Consider the following 23,729-nt stretch of genomic DNA (forward strand, 5'->3'; position numbering starts at 1 on the left):
TTCTTTCTGTTTTTTTTTTTATTCTTTACTTATGATTTATTGTTCAAAGTTTGAGAAAATTTGAGATAATTAAAATACAATAAAAAAAGAATTTTCCAATATTTGAGAAGTCTGAGAAAGTTAACAGCAGACATCAAGATAGAACCTCCCATCTATTAGAAAAATTCTGAAACACACTGTCTTTCACTGGGAAGTTAGGATCTCACTCACCTGACTGAGGAGGGGTCATTGCTGGGATCTTCGTTCCAGCAGCATAAGGCCTGCTTCCAGGAGCCTGACAGCCAAAAAAAAGTGTTGTTAGTAGATTAGCACTTCTGACAAAGGTGTTTTTTCCATGTTTGCTTTTAGACGATAATTTTATCTTAAATTTCAATTGCTCATCCTTGGACTACAACAGGCACAAGAGGTGTCTGGAGCCTTCCCAGGAGACTGAGCACACCAAGGTGGGTACACACCTAGATGGGGTGCCAATCCATCACACCCTCATTCGCACAATACGGGCAATTTGGGAACGCCAGTTAGCCTAATTCACATGTCTTTGGATTGTGGGAGGAAACCCACCAAGCATGTAAAGAACATGCAAACTCCACACACACAGACCCCTAGGAGGGAATCGAACCCAGACCCCGGAGGTGCGAGGCGACAGTGTTAACCATTAAGCACCGAACCTCCTTGGGGCAAAATCACTTTTCAAATATAATTCACACGCTGCATGCAGCAAATTTGTCGGTCAGTGTAGAGAAGGACCAGTCTATTGTTAGTCAAAAGTGAAGAAAAAAAAGCATATCTCCACTGTAATGGAAGTGTAGATTAAGTCATGTCTAGCAGAAGCAGGGGAGAGGTTTGCTCAGCGACTATACTGTACAGTACTTACCCTTGGCCCAGTCCCTTTCGGTAAAGCACTTGTAGGTGCTGAGGGAGAGCTAGAGGAAGCTGAGGATTTTTTCACAATGGTGGAGGGTCTTTTTAGAGAGGATAGTCTAGCTTTTGCAGGAGGTGCTTTAAGTGTCTTTGTGTCATAAGATGAAAATGACTGAATCAAAGGAATACAGATAATGAACAAAATAACGTAGACCGGACAAAAAGGGAGGGTTTATAAAAGAGAGCGATGTAACAAAACAACATGCTTTCTTACCCGTTTCTCAGTATCGTTGTCGGTCTTCGTTTGAGCTGCCAGAGAGAAGGATTTGGGTTAAAACAATTTGTTAAGACATTTTTTTTCTCTCTCAGACTTGACCTTATTTAACCAGAATAGGCACATGTACCACAGGGGACTGCCATGCTTTCAGAGTTCTTAGAGAAATTTCTTTTCCTGTATTTGATGTACTGTGTATTATAAAAGTGCATGAGGAATAGAATGATAGTTCGCGATGGATCACAAGAACACACAAACAAATTCATGCAGTTATGACATGCATAAATGGGACTTATGGGACTTGTGGAAATGTGGCCAGCAAACGTGGCCTTCGTCAATTAGCACAAATACAGGCCACATGACTGTCAACCAATATCAAAGCACAGCAGGGTGACAGAAGTTATATGAAAGTAAAGCTTCAACAAACAAAGATTTTTGGGGCAACAGGCGATTTCCATTAATGCTGCATTTATTTCGCAAAAGGACAATGCGGCACAGCTTAAAATAGCTCTGAAAAGCAAAAGTAGAAGGAAATATAACAAGAGAGGACGGGCTGGGATTTGGGTAAACAAGACATCACAGACCTTTGAACTGAGATACTGGGACACGAGATTTTCTGGCTGGTGAGCTATAGAATGTGCCTGGAGAACTGGTTGAGTCCTTCAAAGGAGGAACAATTTCTTTTCCGTCTGTCTCTAGGTCTTCAACTAAATCACTTTGATTGCCTTCATGGGGTACCAAATAAAAGTCTGCCACTGATACAGGGCTCTGTACGTGTCCTCGTGGTACTGTGGCACTGACAAAGTCCTCCTCAAGTGAAGGTTTTCCTTGGTCATATTCACAGCTTGAATCCACTGATGCATTGCCATTGGAACGATGCAAGATACCCATACTGGGTATATCTTTATCTTCAAATTGTGTCATCATATTTTGATCTGGTACAGTTTGTTGTCCATTGTATGGACCTCCATCAGTGGAGTCAAGGCAGGATCCTTGGTGAAGAATCTCTTCAGGAACTGAGGAAACGTCAAGTTCTGTGACTTTGTCCCCAACAGTGGAAAGATCTTCCAGGGCTGAACTGCGGATTAAGAAGGAAACAGGAAGGTCGTTCTCCAGGGAAAGGCTCCTTGTGCGATCAGGACTGACAGGTCGGTGGTGCAGCTGCTGCTTAGATGGGCCACTCCAGGTCGTCATTAGATAATGTTCTTCTTCTTCTACTTCTTCTTCTTCTGGTATACTCTGGTCTATAAGGCCGCCACCCAGCTCTTGCCAGTCTTCATCATAACCCCCTGAAGCGAAGTCAGTTGCTACATCTGAAAATATTGCCGCACTTGCTTTCAGAGTCTATGGCATAGAAACTTTTCAATTTCACAAGCTAATGGAAATCTTTTACTGCAACAACCAATCACTGCCACTTTTCCACAAGAAAAATATGAACAGAACTCAGACTGACGAAATGAAAAAACAACAGTATGGTAAACATCATTATTTTGCTAGCCCTTCTAACCAAATGATTCTAAACACATATAAGACATAAAAGACACACAAAAAGGGCAGTTTGTGATCTGTTTTATTCCCATGCTATATGTTATAAGAAACTAGTCCATACGTTACATCATATTAATTATCAAACAAAATGTCACAAAGATTAATGTGGCATGGTGAGATGAACAGTCATGGGGAATAAGTATACCTTTCGTTGAAATGTATTTTTGCATTTCCCAAAGAGAAAACCAAGATTCAGAAACCAAGTGGGGAAAAGTAAGTACACCCCATATGTTAGTAGCATATAGAACCGCCTTTGGTAATAGCAGATGGTGAAATGTTGTTCTCTGCCCCCATCAAGGAGTTACCACCTGATCCACAAACATTTCCATTGGCAGGAATTTGACGGACCCCTTATTCAGAGTGACTCTCATTTTACATCTGAGCAAGTAAGGGTTGAGGGCCTTGCCCATGGGCCCAACAGGGACAAATCGGTGGTGTGACCTGGGACCCTCTGATCAGTAGTCCAATGCTCTAACCACTGAGTTACCCTGCCACATATACCTGTAACACTGGATGCCCTTCCTGACACAACCCTCCCATTCTACCTGGGCGTGGGGAGAGAATGCCTTATGGCTACCTAACCCATATGGTGCATGGCAGGTGAGGAGCATACCCTGAGCCAACGATGCACCATCAGACTGCTGAAATGACTTACTGTAGTCAAAGCGAGAACACAAGCCCATTAAAGTGCTGTGGTGCAATCTTTAAAAAACGTGTTCACAAACAAATGCTCTCAAACATTCTACATCACAAGCTATGTTGTAGAAGTGTGGTCAAATATGTCTCCAAAACATGCAAGAGTCTGGTAAACTCCTACAGAAAACATTTACTTAATGCTATTGTTGCTTATTATAGGGTATAGTTATTTTTTCCCATCTGGTTTCTGAATGTCGGTTTACGTTTTGGAAGAAAACAAGTACATATTGAAATCTGTTGTCTATTTTCTTGTCAGCTGAACTTATTGTTTTGTATATAGAAGTTGGTAAGGACCACACAACATGATTGTTAGCCCCCGTTAAATAAAAACATGCAAAAGAACTGAGGGAGAAGTGTACTTTCAATTTTCCCATGACTGTACAAGCTCTGCTGAACAGTAAACAGATAGGGATGCTTATATCCAGAACTGATTATCAGTAATGCATCGATATTGGCCTGAAAGTCTGGATCAGTATCAGAGTTTGACTTGTTCGGAGCACAACACAGATGGTGCATGTGAGCATGTGACAGTAACTCAGCACCGTACCATCATCACATCGTTTGATGTTTTGAATAGCTCGGCAGTAGAAGCTTCTGATATCACCCGACTAATATCAATAAAAATCTCTAATATTAGATTGAATAAATCAGATAACATTAACAGTACCTGTGGGGCCTCCTGCTTGTTCACGCATCCATGAACGAAAAAAGAAAACAAGAAGGTATTAGAGAACTGTGATTTCAACCCATTTTCTCATGAATGCACACACGCAAGAATAAATAAATGAAGAAAAAAAAAAAGCGGGGAAGGTTAGCTGCAATAAACTGCCATTTCTCTGAATGCTAAAAAGCAGTGCATTTAAAAGCTTCTCTAGAAATATCTTTAAGAAATTGAAAACAACAACAACAACAACAACAAAAGGAATAGCTCATTTTTGGAGACGATAGAAGCACAAGAGTAAGTGCTCCGGTGAAGCATGAAAGAAAATATTTCTAACAAGCTGTTATGACACGTCAAGCAGCTGTTAAGAGTGCCTTTGGCACTTTGCTCAACATCACACCCATGTCACTGCAGTCATTAGAGGCATACAGTAAATACAGTAAATGAATGAAGAAACTCAGCGCATTATCTCCTGACTGAAAGAACAGCCTCTCCTTCTTTATATTAAAACACAACATGTTAACATTCATTTAAAAAGGGGGGGAAAAGTAAGGAGCACAGCCTATAATGTGGTTCCACAAAGGCAGATAGCTGCTGTTAGAGCAACACAAAGACAAAAGGTTGTGGAGTTAAAAAGTGGTCCAAGGCGAAACCATAGCATTCCAGCAAAAAGCAAAACACATCGCTCATGAAAGGCAGCAATCAGCGGTTGGTGGCGCCTACCACTCTGCCCGTTTGAATCAGCGGGAGCAGCTGCTGGCTGAGCTTCTCCGTGTGCTTCTGCAGAATCCACCAACCCCTCTATTAGACAACAATTGAAACCCTTTAATTAGTCAGCGCCAACAATAGCTGCATGTTAACTATTTAAGGGCAAAAAGAGCATGAGTCATGATACAGTATACTGTATGTTTTTCTATTAAATCTTCAAATTGACTTTCATAAAACACACAACATATTAGGGATAGATTTATAATGCATGACAGTTTGGTTGGGACGTCTATGAAGGACGTCTTTTGTACAGTATATCAATGCTTAATATGTTTAATATTTCAGCGTAATTTTTAACATGATTATGTTAAAATTAAAGGTTTAAGATCCCACAATCCAAAGGTTGTTTTTTGTTTTTTTTACCATGTTGCTCCTCCTCCTCAAGGGAGGTGGTCTCATCCTGAGGAAACTCATGAGCTAAAGCTGGCTCTTCATCAACCTGTTCCTCTGTAAAGCACCAAAACAGAAGAAGATGTTCAAGGCTTTTAAAAAGTTCCATACTGTATATGTGTTCCATATCTTTCACTAGGTACTGGCACCTCATTTGATTGACTATATAGAACCATGCGACTTGGACAAAAAGACAGGAAGCAGAGCTGGAGGTGGAGGAGCTGAAAAAGCTGTGATTCACTCTTTTTTGAGAGTGACAATAATGGACAGAATGAGGGATGGGTATATTAGAGGGACAGCACAGGTAGGACAGTTTGGGGACAAAGTTAAAGAGGCCAGATTAAGATGGTTTGGACATGTGCAGAAGTGGGATGAGGGGTTTATCATTAGGAAAAAGTTAGAGGTGGAGTTGCCAGGCAGGAGGAGAAGAGGAAGACTCAAGAGGATGTTTATGGAAGTTGTGAGGGAGGAAATGCAGGAGGTTGAGGTGACAAGGGAAGATGTGGTAGACAGAGTTAGATGGAGACAAATTCGGTGACCCCTACAATGATTAGACTCTTAGCCACGGTAAAACATTCGAATGGTGCAAATCATCCCAACCAAAGTGGCTTGGAACTCACTGCAGTCGTTCCAGTTAACATTCAGCCAGTGGAACACCTGATCCTTGAAAATCAATGCATATCTTGTGGCTAACTTGTGGAAGAGACAAATCCGTCCGTGCGAACTGTACAGATAATCATTCACAAACAACACTTGCACATTAAAGGAACTCGGCTCCCCCGTACAGTCCTGGCGTCAATTAAAGCCATTCCCAAGTGTTTGAGCCATTTAAGGAGTTCTCAGGCTGACCATGGTTCCAGTGTACTGAGAAAACTTTCTACCTTGGGATAAGTACATTAGTGTAGCAGGGATTAAACGGGGAAACCTTATGCTATTCAGCACAATCAAAAGTCACAGTTTGACATGAACACCTCTCATACACTCCCCTTACTTTCAGCAAAAGATGGAAAATAGGTTGGAAAATCAGAAATCATGAATCAATAGTCGCTGCACCACCATGCCACCTCAGTACTATTTTGCTAAAATTAAATTATATTTAAATGACGATGTTTTTTTCGTTAAAATATGACGATGAAGGTTTCTCAAACATCTATATCATGGAGTTGTTTTTTAATATAGTATTGTGGAATAATAAATATTATCTGCATATAGTTTATATTTTAAAAAGACATTTGGATTAGGGATGTTAATGCCATATGTGAAACTATATTAGTTTCAATACACTTCCCTTAAACGAGGAGTAAAAGCCAAGGCTATATATGATACTAGGCTATGTAAAAAAAAATCTGGTTTGAGTTTGTCTCACATATCTTAATTAGAATGTATTGATCATTACAACTTTTAAGACATCCCGTATTTCTAAAAAATTAATGTTTATTTCAGTTTTCATTTTAAAAGGCTACCAACCAATATGTACATTGGGTACATCTGGGTTGAAAGTGGAAAGTAGCCGGTATTTACAATCCAACAATGTGTACGTCATATCAGCTTATTCATAACTGCAGATATTTTTTCATAATCACTGATTTTTTTGATAATCAGGTCATATATACTGTAATGCATTGCTGTAGGTACATATCTACCTACTGTACTCATGTAGGACTGAATTTCTTTTCAAGAGAGAAATGGAGTTGGAATAAATGGGGAACCATGTCAAACTCCCAACATTGATGCAACAACAGAAAATAATAATAAAAATAATAATATTTTATTTCAAATATTTTTGCAACTCTGTAAATAAGCCTTATTCCAATAAAAAAGACCTAATCATTAGGTAAGTATTTATCAGATATCCTCTTGAGCTTCGAATGTCCTTATACTGTATATCCTCGTCCAATTGTCATCTGACGACGGTAATGTATAATATGTTTGGCAAACGTCTTCCTACTGAATTTGAACACATGTATTAAGCTTATAGTTATTAGTAACAACACTATGAAAGCATGTTCCATGGTGTAGAAATTTCCAAGCTTTAAGCAAATTGCAGTGCTCAGCATGACACACACGCCCACTTTACCAGTAAGAGCAATCTTAGTCTTTTAGACTCTTAGCTTCATGGACGGTACGAACAAAGCAGTGCTAGAACTTTCAGTTAACACTGAAGAAAGAAAATCTGAGCATACAACTAAAACTTTTAAAACATGGAGTGGGAAAGGTGGGTTTAAGGTGGGAAAGCAAGCCCAATGCGGGGTTCATGCCATGCTACAGTACACCTCCTCACCAGCAGGATTGCTCTCTACTTTTGAGACCTCAGTCTCTGATATAAGCTTATCTTCTATCAGTGTCACCGAAACATCCTGGGACACCTCTGTAAGGAAAAATATTCATGATTACTTGAACACATCCAGGAGGGACATACTAAACACTCACATGCTGACAATTTATTCAAGTTGTTGTAGGTCTTTCACAGTGGACCATCCGACCCAGAGACAGGTTGGCACAGGTTTTAAATCTGATGCCCTTTCGGACACCCCCCTCTCATATTTAGATGGGCTTTGGACCAGCACTGCATCCAGTGGCTGGGAATCGAACCCGGTCCTTCCACATGGCAGGCAAGATCCCTACCACTGAACCACCGATGTACCACTGATAATTCACTATTAAGTTATATTTTGACATTTTTTTAATTAAGAAGGTAGCATCATGACTATCACATGTCTCCTGTTTGGAATTGGCCCACCCTCTAATTGTACACTTTAACGCAAACTGTCCTGACTTTTTGTAGTGAAGAGGACACACGTCTCTTTTTGGTCCGCGTGAGGGCTGTAGGCTACGCACCATCGTGTGAAGGGGTCGTGAAGGAGGTGAAGAGAGAACATTATGGCAGTGCTTACAGCATTTGAATGTGTGAGACACAATGGAGGCTACTGTGCATAAGGTTGGCACACTTGTAAAAGGCTGTCAGTCAGTACCACGGCTGCATCACTCTGTTTGTCTTTCCACATTTTATTTTTCCCTAGATGTGTCACAGCAGTCAACAGTTAACAATTTTGAAATGATCAGGTGCGCTGACTAGAGTTCTCACTAACCATATCACAACACTGTCTCAGCTTGCTAGTAATTCTGCAGCCGTTTTGGATCTTAGCACTGAATAAATTATGAGAAGCTAGCAGGAGCAGACCTACAGTCTAAGTTTACATTCTTAAGTCTTAAGCCCAGTTCCCACATTCATGATTTTTGCCATGGAATTTTTAGCATCAGGTTGTTATCACTTATAAGCAAACTTTCATATGTTACTGCAATTTTTGTTGATAACTGTGATATGCTGTGCAAGGTTAAATGTATCATCACAGCTATGTTGAATACTGAGAGCACTTTCATACACAATGTGACTAGTTGTTAGTGAGGCTAATCAGAAAAAAAATCTTTGCTAGGTAGTTAAATAGTGGATTTTTGGTCAATGAAAAAAAAGGTCATAGAGAGGGTAAATGGAGTGTGTGGTTCCCACTGGAGGAGGAGGTGTGATGGTGTGGAGATGCTTTGCCAGTGACACAATTGAGGGCACGCTTAACCAGCATGGTTGCTATACAATTTTGAAGCGAAATGCCATCCCACCTGGTTTGCACTTAGTGGGATAATCATTTGTTTTCCAACAGGACGATGACCCTAAACACGCCTCTAGGTCATGTAAGAGATGTTTGTCCAAGAAGGAGAGTGATGGATTGCTGCATCTGATGATCTGGCCTCCACAATCACCCAATCTAAATCCAACTCAGACTGTTTAGGATGAGTTTGACCGAAGAGTGAAGGTAAAGCAGGCAACAAGTACTCAACACTCCTTCAAGATTGTTGAAAAACCATTGCAAGTAATAACCTCATGAGTGAACGCAAAGCAAAGGATTCTTCTACTTTGAAGAATAAAAAATTAGGTTGCGGTAACAAAGTTTAATTTTGGAAACTTCAATACAAACTTATTTTAGAAGCTTTAAACATGAACAAAGCTTGACACATGGGCACCTAATTTCAATGCAAAAGATTTTTTAGTATGTGTTAGAATTCAGATATTATGCGATTTGGATGTTGTGTCGACACCGTGTTATACACTTAACAAGTATATACCAGAACTCTACCATCGAAAATCGTCTGTTTTTCTGTGCCGTGTCATATTTCACATTAGCTTTGCCTCTATCGCTTTACCGCAACGCCATCGCTAATGATGTCAGAGTGTTTCAAAGCCATGATTTTCAATCCGTCGCAATCTGTTACAGAAATTATTAAAGTGGGAACCGAGTTTTAATTAAAGACATTTGATAACTGATAACTTCAGTTACCAGAGGTATCTCAAGATCCAATAAAACATAAGATAAAAGAGGATCAAATTTGAACCACTAATGGTTTTTAGACTTAAGTTCCTTTTAACAATGTTAACAATGATTGACTTACACCATACACAGCTATCGAAGAAATATGATTCTTAATTGCCTTTAAGGTTTCTTCCTCTTGTTGCCTCAAGGAGTTTTCCCGTTTCACTGTCGTCTCGTCTCTGCCTTGCTCATTAGGGTTGAATTTAAAATGGAAATCTGATATCCGGACTTTCTGTGGAGCCACTTTGAACTGCAGTTGTTATGGGAAAATTCACTCTGTACCATGATCATGTTCATACTGCTTAGTGAGTTAATAAACAACCAATATAAACTAGAAATACAGCCAGATCTTAGAGTTTTTCTGGAACGGTTAAAATCTGATTACATTTTTGAACGTCTCAACTGGACTGAGAACCAACCATGCTACTGTCTTATTTTTAATGTAATGGTCTTTTTACAAAAAGCCATTATGCTACAATAACACAAGCACACACACACACACACACACACATACACACTGTTTATAGCAGGGCTGAATCAGTACCACATACTGCACTAGTACAGAGTTCTTAGAGGAGACTGACCCAGATGCCAGGATTACAAAACAGAACATACAGCTGCAAAGCCTGGATTAAGGGCCTTGTCACGCATGGCCTTGTTGTCTTTATGTAAAGAGATTAACTGTATACAAAAGACTACACCAAAATGACACTGAACCACCAGCTGCACTGTAAAGCAAAGATAAGAATAAATAGATAGCCATAAGAAAGATCTGGACGTTATGATCACAAAAATAGAAAACATAATCACGAAAACAATGTGATGATTTAAATCTGAACTGTATGTTATTACCACTTCAATTATATTCACACTGCATTTTGGCAGATTTACATATAACAGGAGAAAATCATTTAGCAGTTATATTTATTAGCCATAATATAAAATATTTGTCGAGTCTATACTGTGCATGAAGCCATTACACGTTATCCAAAATATTATTTAAACTCTCATGACAATGTCAGTATTATCCCATGCTTGCACAATAACCTCTGTTTAGGAATAGACCTTGGTGTCAGATTTGATTCATCTGCTCATGACAATCTCTCCTTCAGAGACAATTACATTTGCCCTTTTACTTTATTTAGTGTGCTTTGCAAAATACTAAGCCCTATGCCGAGTCAATCGGATGACTGACATTAAAATATGACAATGAAGCTTTCTCAAACGTCAATATTATGGAATTGGTTTTAAATATAGTGTTGTAAAATAATAAATATTATCTGCATATAGTTCATATTTTGAAAAAAAAAACATTTGGACAAGGGATGTTTATGATTAATGACTAATCGATAAATTTGATTCATAGATTTTAAGAATTAATGATCGTAATTAGTTTTGCGTAATATTTCTCCGTAGCCTACATATCTATTAACTTGTTAAACACAAGAGGGACCATATTGGACACTGTATCTTTTGCAGCCTCATGTTTGACTGAGGATGGAGAGACAAGGGTAGTGTTCAACAACTTTATTGTATTTTTTTGTTTTCTTTTCTTTTTATCCCTCATTAAGCACCATTAATGTCTCATGTAATTAATAGTTCGGTATGTTGTTAGAAATAAAATAAAAAATGAACTCCAGGAAAAAAAATGTGATACTTGTTATTTTTAATTATCAACTATTGAAAATAAATATTCTTTCTTTATTTAAATATTACATATTCTGTATCCTGTTTTGGCCTTTACTTCAACCAATCTCTGTTTAGAATCCTACGATAGTCAGAAGCACCCTCGATGAGTTATAAGAAAGAAACTTCAACATTTTGATCAGCTTGGAAACACTTCCCACTAGCCACCTCACCTTTCATTGGACTGATGCCATTCTCAAACTGCTCTCCATGGTGACGGTCGTTGATGGTCATGTCAGCGAGGGAGTTCGCCATTGCATTGGCTGAGTTGCAGTGGTTAGAGTGGCTGTTGAATGAATCGTGTTGCTGGTCCATGGCAAATAAGGATCAGTCTGAAAGGGTAGAGAGGAAATAGTGAAGGGAGGCAAAATAGGAATTCGGGAATAAAAGGAGAAGGGTGGGGGGTAGAGAGAGAGAGAGAGAGTGAAAAGACGAAGAATTTATCGGCATTTGTCTTAGAGAAGCCCTTACTTCCCAAGCACAGTCAAATTCCAGATAAATATACTGTAACCTCACAACAAAAATCTGCAGGAGTCCAAATGTCTGTACAATAATGAGCAAGGGGCTTGTGTCAATAGAAATCATTCACAAAGACCATCATCATCTTCTACTGGGATCATAGGCTCAATGTAAACAGACCCAAGGCCTATTCAAGCCAAGCTATTTATATGCGCCAACATGTAGGTCCAGCATAGGGTTTCAAACATGCTCACCAAAATAGTACACTCAAGCAGAAGTGAGTGTGCTCTCTTACACCAAGAGCCAAGACTTCCTCTTAAACGTGACTGCTTACTTCATTGTAAAAGCAAATGCACAGAAACAGATGAATTCACTCATAACTGCATGTCTTTTAGTGCCATCGGTGAATAGAGTTCATTAGTCAATTAAGCATTTATATGGTTTAGGGCATGTCAAGAACGTTCAGGTATCCCAAAAAAAAAGCTTCATTAAAATCATAGGTGGCATTCAAATAAAAGTGCCTGGAAAGCATGAATATACTGAATGAAATGCTAATGGCACTTCTGTCATGATTTATAGCATCTATTAAAAAGGAAATGTTCCTACTCATAGATACAAAAGTCCTATATTATGGTCCTCACTACACTGATCACTGCATGTGACTACATTTGGCAGTAAGAAGATCTTGCATAAGCTGGCAGCTAGTTGCAATATAGAATTGTTTAATTGCAATCGGCTGCAATTTATTACAGGTAATATACACATAATCTGGAATTTATGTAGAGTTTGTTTTTTATATATATACAGTGGGGCAAAAAAGTATTTAGTCAGCCACCAATTGTGCAAGTTCTCCCACTTAAAAAGATGAGAGAGGCCTGTAATTTTCATCATAGGTATACCTCTATAACTATGAGAGACAAAATAGGAAAAATAAACCCAGAAAATCACATTTTATAAAGAATTTATTTGCAAATTATGGTGGAAAATAAGTATTTCATCAATAACAAAATTTCACCTCAATACTTTGTTATATACACTTTGTTGGCAGTGACAGCGGTCAAACGTTTTCTGGAAGTCTTCACAAGGTTTTTACACACTGTTGCTGGTATTTTGGCCCATTCCTCCATGCAGATCTCCTCTAGAGCAGTGATGTTTTGAGGCTGTCACCGGGCAACACCGACTTTCAACTCCCTCCGAAGATTTTCTATGGGGTTGAGATCTAAAGCCAGGCTAGGCCACTAAAGCACCTTGAAATGCTTCTTGCGAAGCCACTCCTTCGTTGCCCGGGCGGTGTGTTTGGGATCATTGTCATGCTGAAAGACACAGCCACGTTTCATCTTCAAAGTCCTTGCTGATGGAAGAGGGTTTTCACTTAAAATCTCACGATACATGGCCCCATTCATTCTTTCCTTTACACGAATCAGTCGTCCTGGTCCCTTTGCAGAAAAACAGCCCCACAGCATGATGTTTCCACCCCCATGCTTCACAGAAGGTACAGTATGGTGTTTTTTGATGCAACTCAGCATTCTTTCTCCTCCAAACACAAAGTTTTATTTTGGTTTCATCTGACCATGTGACATTCTCCCAATCCACTTCTGGATCATCCAAATGCTCTCTAACAAACTTCAGACGGACCTGGACATGTATTGGCCCTTGTGACTTTGCTCCCAGCTCTCTGCAGGTCATTCACTAGGTCCCCCGTGTGGTTCCGAGATTTTTGCTCACAGTTCTTGTGATCTTTTTGACCCCACGGGGTGAGATCTTGCGTGGAGCCCCAGGTCGAGGGTGATTATCAGTGTTCTTGTTCAGTTGATTTCTTCACACCAAGCTGCTTACCTATTGCAGATTCAGTCTTCCCAGCCTGGTGCAGGTCTACAATTTTGTTTCTGGTGTCCTTTGACAGCTCTTTAGTCTTGGCCATAGTGGAGTTTGGAGTGTGACTGTTTGAGGTTGTGGACAGGTGTCTTTTATACTGATAACAGATGCCATTAATACAGGTTATGAGTGGAAGACAGAGGAACCTCTTAAAGAAGAAGTTACAGGTCTGTGAGAGCCAGAAATCTTGCTTGTTTGTAGGTGACCAAATACCTATTTTCCACCATAATTTGCAAATAAATTCTTTAAAAAATGTGATTTTTTTTGGATTTTTTTTATCTTATTTTGTCTCTCATAGTTGAGGTATACCTATAATAAAAAATTACAGGCCTCTCTCATCTTTTTAAGTGGGAGAACTTGCACATATGGTAGCTGACTAAATACTTTTTTGCCCGACTGTAATTTTGAGTTAATAAATCAATATTGGCAAATATCCTCTTAATGAGATAATTTCTCCAATTATTTGCTGTTAGCCTGTAAATGAATACATCTGAATTCAACATCATGCAACATCATGCAATCATGCAATCGCTTTACATGTCAAAATAATCATGCTTTTTTTTAGATGGCATAGTGGTTTAGTGGTTAGTCTTACACCTGCAGGGTCCAGGTTCAATTCCCGGCCAGGTTTAATTACGACCTCTGTTGTGTGAGAGGTTTGCATGTTCTCGCTGTTTTTGGTGGGTTTCCTGCCACATTCCAAACACTAGGCTAATTGGCGTTCCAAAATTGTCCTTATTAAGTGTGTGCGCTTGTGATGGATTGATACCCTGGTGTGGTGTACCCCACCTCGTGCCCTAAGTCCCCTGGGATACGTTCCAGTCCTCTACACAGGATTAAGTGGTATAGACGCTGAATGAGTAAGTGAGTGTTGTTGTTTTTTTAATCAAATCTTACAGCCCTAATGGCAACTCAACCTTCAAAATACAAAATAATTATATATCCTGCCTGACACGTCAGCTGAAAGCACACTCACAGTTGTGACACGCGCAACCCTGTCCTCTAGACAAACTCTGACACGTACCTCCATTTGCCCTCTGAGCTTAATGTGTCTCTCCTTATATATTCAAGTCCAAGTCTAGACATGCAATCAGAAATGTAGAGATAGCAGCAGTTCCTCCATTAGAAAGAATGCTACCCTCAGGGCATATGCTTAGAAATGCTGTGTAGGGGGAAAGTGGAAAGACCTTGACTAAGCCCTAAACCCTGTTACAGAGCAAGATCAGCTCAACTGTATCCTTTACCGTACATTCTGGACAGATGTCTGTCTAGACATGCAAGGAAAGGGACAGCGGGTTCCACAGGGTGCCTGATTAGGATTGCCTTGGGAAGTAGACGCACTGTTTGACCGAGCTTCCCGAGCCTTTAGGAGATCATTAAAACTGAAGGGATATTTTGTCACCAAACAAACAGCTTGCTCATTCACTTTTCATCTCAACACTTTCCACAGGCATCCAAATACGGGATATGTCTCACACAAGAAAAAGAGACTGAAAGAAATATTGAGCATGCACTTCCAGGATTCAGAAAGAAACTACTTTGCCTGGTGGGAAAAATCTCACCTGGTTTATACGCCATTAGGATACACAAACCTTACAGAACACGTGATGTTTGTACAAGGATCCGGCTGATGACCATTTGCTTCTTCACTCATTTACTGCCTCGCTTGTCAACCACCCAAATCGGGTTTTTGACCCTTCTGCTTATCTAGCTGCAAACTATAACATAGGCAGGGTGAGGGTCATCTCTCTACAGAAGGACATGAAAAACCAGCCAACATGACATGGTCTTTTCCTGCTGATTGAGTACTCAGCTTCAAGGACAGATAGAGATCACATCGTACTTACACAAGGAGGTGTCTTTGTTTGGTGTTTTATTAGAGGGGAGCGCAAAGGTGGACCAGTGTCATGTATGTATAAGCATTTGGAATGCAAGCTTGGCCCAGAGTCTGTTTCTTCAGCAAACCCACCAACGCAGGAGGGAAATGAAGGTTGGCGTGGAGGATTAGATAAACAACGATATTGACACAGCAATAAAAAGACACGCCTTATTTTACAGTTATTATCCACGAAATACACAAACCTGTTCAGGTCGCCATATGTACAGGATGTAACTCAAACAAGTTTGTATGAGTTTTTTTCATGAGAACACACACAAACACTCTGGCATTTCTGTTTTCTGTTTTTTTTTTCAGTAGCACATATTTAATTCTTGTTAGTGTCAGGACACAGCCTGAATACCAAATGGCTGGACAACCTGATATTTGCTCTTCACGGGTTTCTAGACATGTTACTACGAGGGTGTGTCGAACAAAGTACTGTATCTAAGAATAATTACAAGCTATGCCTGGATGCTACTGTAAGATGGGTCACCAAGTTTAAAAGACATCACTAAAGCCACAGTTTTACGTAACCATGGCTGCATTTCCAGACTGCTGGGTTGCCATGTTCACTGACCTAGAAACGCATCTGATTCAAATAGAGTTGCATAGCGAGTATTCACCCTGAAAGCCCTGAAATGGATTTACAGCAATTGCGATTTTGATACAAATTAACACATTATTCAACAATATTAAGGTGTGATAGTAATCCATATTCACTATTTAGACAAAAGTATTTGGCCAAACCTGCAATGACATTGTATCCAAATACTGTACATATACTTCAATATGGAGTCGGTCCCCCTTTTACAGCTATAACAGCTTCCTGTCCACAAGGTTTCAGAGTGTTTTTGTGGTAAATTCATGCTTATTTATTCAGTAGAGCATTTATAAGGTTAGGCACTGATGCTGGACAAAAAGACCTGTCTCACAGATCTCCATTCCAGTTCATCCCAAAAGTGTTGAGGTCAGGGCTCTGTGCTTGGGCCAGTCAAGTTCTTCTAAACAGAACCCATCAAACCATGTCCCACAGTCGTGTTGGAATAGAAAAGATGTCTTGGTATGCTGAAGCCCTTCACTGGGAATAAGGGACCTGATTAGAACACCTCAGTTCAATAATTAACATGTTTGGCCGAATACTTTTAGCTGGCAAAAGTGCATAGTTGCAAAAGTGTATTCACTCCTTTTAGATTTGTGGTTGCTTATTTGACTAATGCTTTTGACTTTGACCTAGCTCCTATATTAAAAGTCATGGGCGTGACATATTATTTCCATTTTTAACACAGAATTTATCGACACTTCAAGGGATTTGAGATTGTTTTAATAAATAAACTCTAATCATATATAAATTTCCAGAATTTGTCCAGTCTTATCTTTATGACGCCTTTTTTTAGGTATGTTCTTCAACAAACTTTAAGCCTTCCATGAACACGTGTATAAATAGACAATGTGGACCCCATTCAACTAATTATATCACTTCCTGCAACTGGATGCACCAGACCTAATTTAGGAGTTTCACAGCAACACAAGAGATACTCATATCTTTTAAACATTTTATTTGTAAATAATTATGCTAATGATTTTGATCCTTCCACAGACACCTGCTATTTTTGTGTAGTTTCATGAAATTAATTAAAGCTAAATTACTTCAAGTTGTAATACTAAAAGTATTACAGGTTTTAATACCAAAAAATGTCAAAAGCATCAGTATTGACACTGCATGACACTATAGATATATAGTAAAATTGGATATAGTTTCCATCATGATCACATATCTTAGTCCTGGGTAACGTAATTATCTACTTCTATTTATCTAACTAATTATCTACTATCTATCTAATTATCCAGTAGCTCCCCTGGTATCTGGTGATAAAAAAAGCCCATTAAAGGTTTTGTCCTAAAATGTCTGTGCCACTGTTGATCCTGAGACTGAATCATCAGGGCTTGTGGTGTACCACCTGAAAGATTATATGTTTTGCAAAAAACAGAATTACATGGCAAAACCCTTGTGTGTGATTGAGGATGGTACAGGATCAGGGTGCTCTCCTCATGGATGACTGCCCTTGCCTCTCTGACCCAGCTTCAGTCAGCACTGTATTCTTTGCCCAATCTTATAACCTACCCATTCTCTCCAGATCTTTTTCACTCTCTTTTTAATCCTCTTTCTCTACCTGCTTTGCGAAGAAGCAAGCAATTACATAGTTGCTCTAACGTACAGTACTGCAAAAAGGCGCGGGCTACTGCTCATTTCTTGCATGTTTAATGTAGTCTTGAGGAATAATTTTCCAGGCTTATAGGGCTTTCTCAACACTCATATTTGGCAAGTTTGTGGCTCTCATTTTTTAGTCCATTCCCTGTACCTGACCAGTTTCAGTAACCTATAAATCATTCAAGCACAAAAAAAAAACAAAAAAAAAACAGTGAGAAACAGGTGCAGATGATGACGGACGAGCAGGCCGGTGATTAGTATACTGCTGATGCTTTTTGCTGAATGGTGAGTGGCTGGAATGGACAAGAGGGGAAATGAAGTTGCTGCTGAGGTTGTTGATCCACATAATTTAATATAATTTAATTTAATATCAAGAAATGAACTTTTGCATAGTACTGTACGTCCATGAACACTGTATATGAAAGAAATACCTAAATGGGTCATTCCATATCAACCTGTGTTAAGATGGTATACATAACTTATATAACTTTGTATTTATGACCAGGGCAGATCTGAATGGTCAGTTGACTGGGGGTTTGTCTACAATTAGATCTATATAATATTTTGCCGTTTAAAAATTTTTCAATAATATAATATACGTTTCCCTTACTTTGCTAATTGTCAGGCTACTGTTTTGTTGATTCTTTATTATCAAACCTTAAAGGTCCTATATTTCATAATTTCTTTAAAAAGTTCTCAGATCTCCACAAAAGTGTGTCTATTAATACTTCAACGGGAATATCCCTCATATTATGCATTGTTCATACCTTGATCTCCCTATATTTTACCCCTTCTCCTAACACACCGTTTCTGTGTCTATGTAAATGAGCTACTGTTCAAGTCGAGGGAGGGTATTTTATTGTTTGAGGTCACAATAGGGGAAAATCTAATTGGCTTGTTTAAGCCCTGGCTAATACAAAAATAAAAAAAAAGGATTTAAAAAAAAAGCTGTGAATCTTTCCCCCATGTTTATTGTTTGTACACACCCACTGGAGACTCATCTGAATGTCTATAAAATATAAATAATATGATATATGATAAATATAATTTGTCAAAAAACCTTCTGAAATAATTTTGATTTATCTTTACCAGATAGTCCAGCCCTGAAATTGTGCCAGCTTTGCAGTTTTAGAAATTTGCCATGACACACTGCTCAAATGTGTACTGGTTATATTCATGTAGTAATCGAACATCACATGTTCTAGTCACCTTTCACCAGTTAAATAATGCAGTTTAAAGAATATCAACTGAAATCTGTGTTTTACTGCATTTCACTGGTAATGAAAATTTAAATATACTGAATAGAAGATAAGAATACTAGAGATAACATCCATCAGTACTCCAATTCAATTACCATTCCTGCCAGTCTGTGCAGTTAAAGTGGTTTTGTAAGCTGAGGCAGTCATGTGGGAAAAACATTTTCACCCTTTTATTTGTTGATCGGTTTACAGCTGTTGTGTCTTAACACAGTAAAGAGCTGCGAAAAGGATGTTGCATTCCTAAAAGGCCCCAGCAAGGCACTCTGGGAAACGGGACCATGAGGAATCCCATAAATGTGAACTTCTGGAATTCTTTTCGTCATGGTTCCGTTGGAAGGTCTAATGGCCTAAGTCTATGCAGCTGCACATTTTCAATGAAAAACATGATCCCCAATGCCTGTGGCACTGATTCTTATCTCAGCGTGCCGTGCCAGCTTGTCTGGGAAGGACCCTGATGATGTATCGAGCTTATTCATAATTCCACTCTGTTGCTCCAATTAAACACTCATGCAAGAAAGCTGCTTGAAGTAGTCGCTGAAAAAGTTTCTTCTTTTTGAAAGCCTGCCAATATCAATGCCAAATTTACAGTTTTAGAATATTACACAATTTTGTAGTAAATATTTATAAGCCAGGTCTAAATACAGTATTTTTGTCCAAAAAGTAGTAAAAGTGCATCACACTTTATAATAAAAACATCTAATTCTTTACTGGAAGTCCATGAACTGCAAGTACTGCAGACTACTGATCTGAAATGTGTCTATGACTTGCATTATACTGGCTGGATGGACTTTCACAGGGTGGGGGTTGGGATTCTTGGCACCAGGATATCAGGATGTTGAACGGCAGAGTCAAATAAACAGTGTTGTACCATGCATACACTGAGAATCCAGTCAAGCTGCATCAAAAGAATCATACAATACAACCTTAGTCACATTCTATAAGCAGGGCATATATTGTACATATGAAATGTATGTTGCATGTTGTCACATGTACTGTAGGTTGAATGTTCTTGCACTGACTTGCTCGTTTGAGCTCCTATGTCGCTTGGACATTTGCTGCGTTGTGAGGAAGAATAATATTAAGCTTTTACACTAAAATTTTACATGTATTACTGCGTATGAATCATAACTAATAACCCATTAATCTGTCTCCTGAAATAAACATGCCTTGACTTACAGGCAACTACTGCTTTTACTGGGACTGTGACATCCTCATTCTAAATTTGTTCAGCAGTAGTCTTGGTGAATTGCCTGTAACTGTAGTGCAAACTGCAGAAATAAATGCTGTCATCATTTCTTACTTATTACATTTATGCTCTGCATTAAACATGAAAGTAAAACACAGATGTGAAGGCAGTTAAACATGTTTTATAGAGTAAGATAGAGTACTTTATACTCTAAAACAATCCGCTTTCAGAGCCTCTTCCAAACGATTTAGAGGAGTTATTAATAAACTTACATTTACTATGTCCATGGCAGGGAAAAATAAATCAACTTACCCGGCTCTCCTTTTTTTCTTTTTTTTCTTTTTTGCTAAATTTGTATTTATGTAAACACGTCTAATGTGAAGTCAGTTTCATTTCAGCAGGGACTCTCAAATATGATCTGACAAGACAGAGTCCAATCACATTAACTGGATTTTTATGACTTTAACACACCTGATTCAACAGAATGACTGATTCCACAAATTCAGTAAATGTTTACGAGTATAGAAATGACTACCCTTTGGCACTACAGATGTTTAGCGATTTGGATCCCAAACAACAAGATGCTCATATCGTATTCTATCAAGGTGCTTAGGAGAAAATTTCCTTCAAGGAAATGAACATAAACAACCATAAACGCTGACAAAGTGTTTCTTCATCAAGAAGGCACTCATAATGCCACCATGCATGATCACTTCCAATTCTTTTCTCAAACAGATCACCAAATGATGTGCAGATATATGTCTTATCTAAATTAGGTCAAAATACAGCAATACCTTAAGGCATTCTTTCGTCAAGAAATTCCAGACAGTGCCTATATTTGCTTCCTCCCAGTCCCCGGGCAATGCAGAACGATGAATACATGATGCACATGTGCTGGTGCAGAAACCTAGCCCTAGACCTTATGGTAGTCCCTTGAGGACTGGATTGGAAAACAATGGCTTTAAGATGCATCAGTGAAGATGTCATCTGTCAATAGAAGGAATAGCTGCAAAAATTACCACTGAGAGTAATGCCAGGGCCTCTTTTCACCCCCTCCTCCAATCCAATTAAGGTCCATGTGCATGCAGGATAACAGGCTTAATAATCAGCACTGCATGTCTTATATAGTGCATCAGCAAGCATAAGATAGACAATATGTAAATCTTCAGACACATCTATTCATGCACATTTGGTGTGCTTTTGCACGGCTTTCTCTGTGACTGAGCCTTTTCTCTTTTTTTTCCCCCCACACAGTCAGGTGCATGTCTATAGGCGATGACATAGCCTGGAAAACCGTCTCGAGCCGACAAAGGGACTGCATTTCCATCCATACATGCAACGGCTGGAGCGCGCTTCTGCGCAAACTGATGCCCGCGCAACGATAATGATGATGATGATGAGAAGATGCTTTGTGCTTTTTTTTTTCTTTCTTTTTTTTACGCATGGCGAGGCGTTCATTAGATGAAGAAAAAACACACAATGGTCCAATGAAAAAAAAAAAAAAACACAACCTACAACAGCAGCAGCTGCAACAAAAATAAACCCGACATGTGGGGGAAATTTTTTTTTATCTCCATTTAATCACAGAATGGGAGAAAAACGTGTCAATCACAGGGACACATGTTTTTATTTATTTATTTTTATTATTTATTTATTTATAAGGGAGTGGGACTGCCATAATAAATACCGTTACAGTGGAAAGGTGGGTTTTATTCCTAAGCCATTCCTTCTTCATAGGGCATTTTATCATCTTCTCTGCTATTCCGAGCAAAATATTATTATTATTATTATTACTACTACTATGAATTATATTATGCACAGGGCCGACGGTCTCTCATCTCGTGCAAATGAAAAAAAAAAAGAAGACAGAAATGCAGCCCAGTATAATAACATGCGCCGCCTTTAAAACCCGACAATTCATAAACGCAGCGTTTCTGGTGTAATTCACGTCGAATGCAACAAAATAATGAATAAACCCAGTATTTTAGATGTTAATGGAGAAAGCATTGCTTACCTGCCCCTGCCGAAGGCGTTATTGTCTCTCTGCAGCTGCAATCGCGCACACTGTTGCCTGGCGCAGTTCCTTCAGCGACCTGATGGAGGCCGGGGGCGCTAGAATCACATCCCCTGACCGTGCTCCAATTACGCACGTGTTCTCCCCCTCAGTGCTTTCTCTGGCAGACAGTACGTCCTAGAAAACACTTTAATACAATATAAATTACAATTACTTTACGTTGATTTCTCCAATACAAAAGGAGTTACATTTATTTTATATGGCTTTTTTTCTGTCACGGTCAGAGGTGGGCAAAGTACACAAATCCTTTACATGAGTACATGTGGAGATTCCTTAGGGCAAATATTATTAAAGTGAAATTAAAAGTTCTCCATGCACATGTACAGTACACTTGAGAAAAAGTAGTTACCTTCAAATTTACTCTATTTAGCTCAAAGTAGGGTTTTTCATAGTAAAGTTCCTTTCCACTTTTGGTCACGGCCCAGTCACACCATGGTAAAAAAACAACAACAACCTGACATCATCTCTATCTAGACTTTAGACTGCCCTCCAAGATGCTTAAGAACTTTTACTCCTCCACCATCCTGACAAGAAACATCACAACCTGATGCACCGTGCAGGACAGACGAGCTCTACAGAGGGTGGTGCCATCAGCTGAGCGCATCATCCGCACCGAGCTCCATGACCCGCACCCAATCTATAGCAAGCGGTGCTGGAACAAGGCCAGGAGGATAATGAAGGATCTCAGCCACCCCAACAATGGACTGTTCTGTCTGCTGCGGTCAGGAAAGTGCTTCCGTTCCCTAAGGGCCAAGACGGAGAGAAACTGAGGAGAAGCTTCTTCCCGCAGGACCCTCAATCAGAACACCACACAGGGATAAAGAATCTGATTCATTCATTTACTTTTGTTCCCTTACACAGTAAACACTCTCCCTACATTCGTGGTAACACACTACTCATCACGTTGCACATTTACACAGTGCTTACATGTTGCACACCTCTGGTACTTTGCACATAGTTCTGCATGTTCTTGGACATTGCTCATTTCTCTAACTGCACTTGCCTGTAATTTCCCACTAAGCATGGGGAAAACATGCAAACTCCATGCACACTGATCCAAGGTGGAAATCAAGCCACAGTATAAATACAGCATCTATCAAGCAAAATTATCATAGATAAAACAGTATTTCAAAATATGTAGAAAAGGAAACGATAAAGTTAAAACTTAAAAGTAGTTATTTTTTAGTAGTTAGTATTTAGGCACAACTATGATATATCTGAAGGGTCATTAGCTCTCTTTAATATAACCCTAAACCTATGCAGACAAATTCAACTTCTTTTGCAAACAATTCGTTAAGTAAGACATCAAAGTGTTAAAACCTTGTTAACCTTGGGTGCTGATTATAATAAAAAATATATTTCACTGTTATTATTTACAATATATGCTCTACATGTTCACTCTTATTCTCTGACCCATTGTATTATGTGGATAACTGTTAGTTAGATTATATTAGACTGGAAAAAGAACGAGTCTTGTTAAATTGACTAGTATGTAGAGTAGAAAGTGGTTGCTCAGACATAAGCCTTCTCATTCGAGCAT

At 39.1% G+C, this 23,729-nt stretch overlaps 1 protein-coding gene across 7 annotated transcripts in view; it reads right to left on the reverse strand.

The window, feature by feature from the left end:
• Positions 1-22,195, reverse strand: part of mapta (microtubule-associated protein tau a) — a 35,977-nt gene extending 13,782 nt beyond the window's left edge. The window contains exons 1-8 of one of the 7 annotated variants that reach the window (XM_053511603.1): positions 22,130-22,195; positions 11,422-11,580; positions 7,480-7,566; positions 5,172-5,255; positions 4,764-4,841; positions 4,047-4,061; positions 1,136-1,170; positions 211-274 (exon numbers count right to left, since the gene is read on the reverse strand). In XM_053511603.1, the coding sequence (XP_053367578.1) occupies positions 211-274; positions 1,136-1,170; positions 4,047-4,061; positions 4,764-4,841; positions 5,172-5,255; positions 7,480-7,566; positions 11,422-11,563 (505 nt within the window). In that variant the 5' untranslated portion in view covers positions 11,564-11,580; positions 22,130-22,195. The remainder of the gene's footprint in view (positions 1-210; positions 275-1,135; positions 1,171-4,046; positions 4,062-4,763; positions 4,842-5,171; positions 5,256-7,479; positions 7,567-11,421; positions 11,581-22,129) is intronic. The other 6 variants (XM_053511604.1, XM_053511606.1, XM_053511605.1 and 3 more) reach the window with 6 other exon arrangements.
• Between the last annotated feature and the right edge of the window lie 1,534 nt (positions 22,196-23,729).

The sequence above is a fragment of the Clarias gariepinus genome, chromosome 14 (assembly GCF_024256425.1).
Source record: "Clarias gariepinus isolate MV-2021 ecotype Netherlands chromosome 14, CGAR_prim_01v2, whole genome shotgun sequence".
In the NCBI taxonomy this organism is placed as follows: Eukaryota; Metazoa; Chordata; class Actinopteri; order Siluriformes; family Clariidae; genus Clarias; species Clarias gariepinus.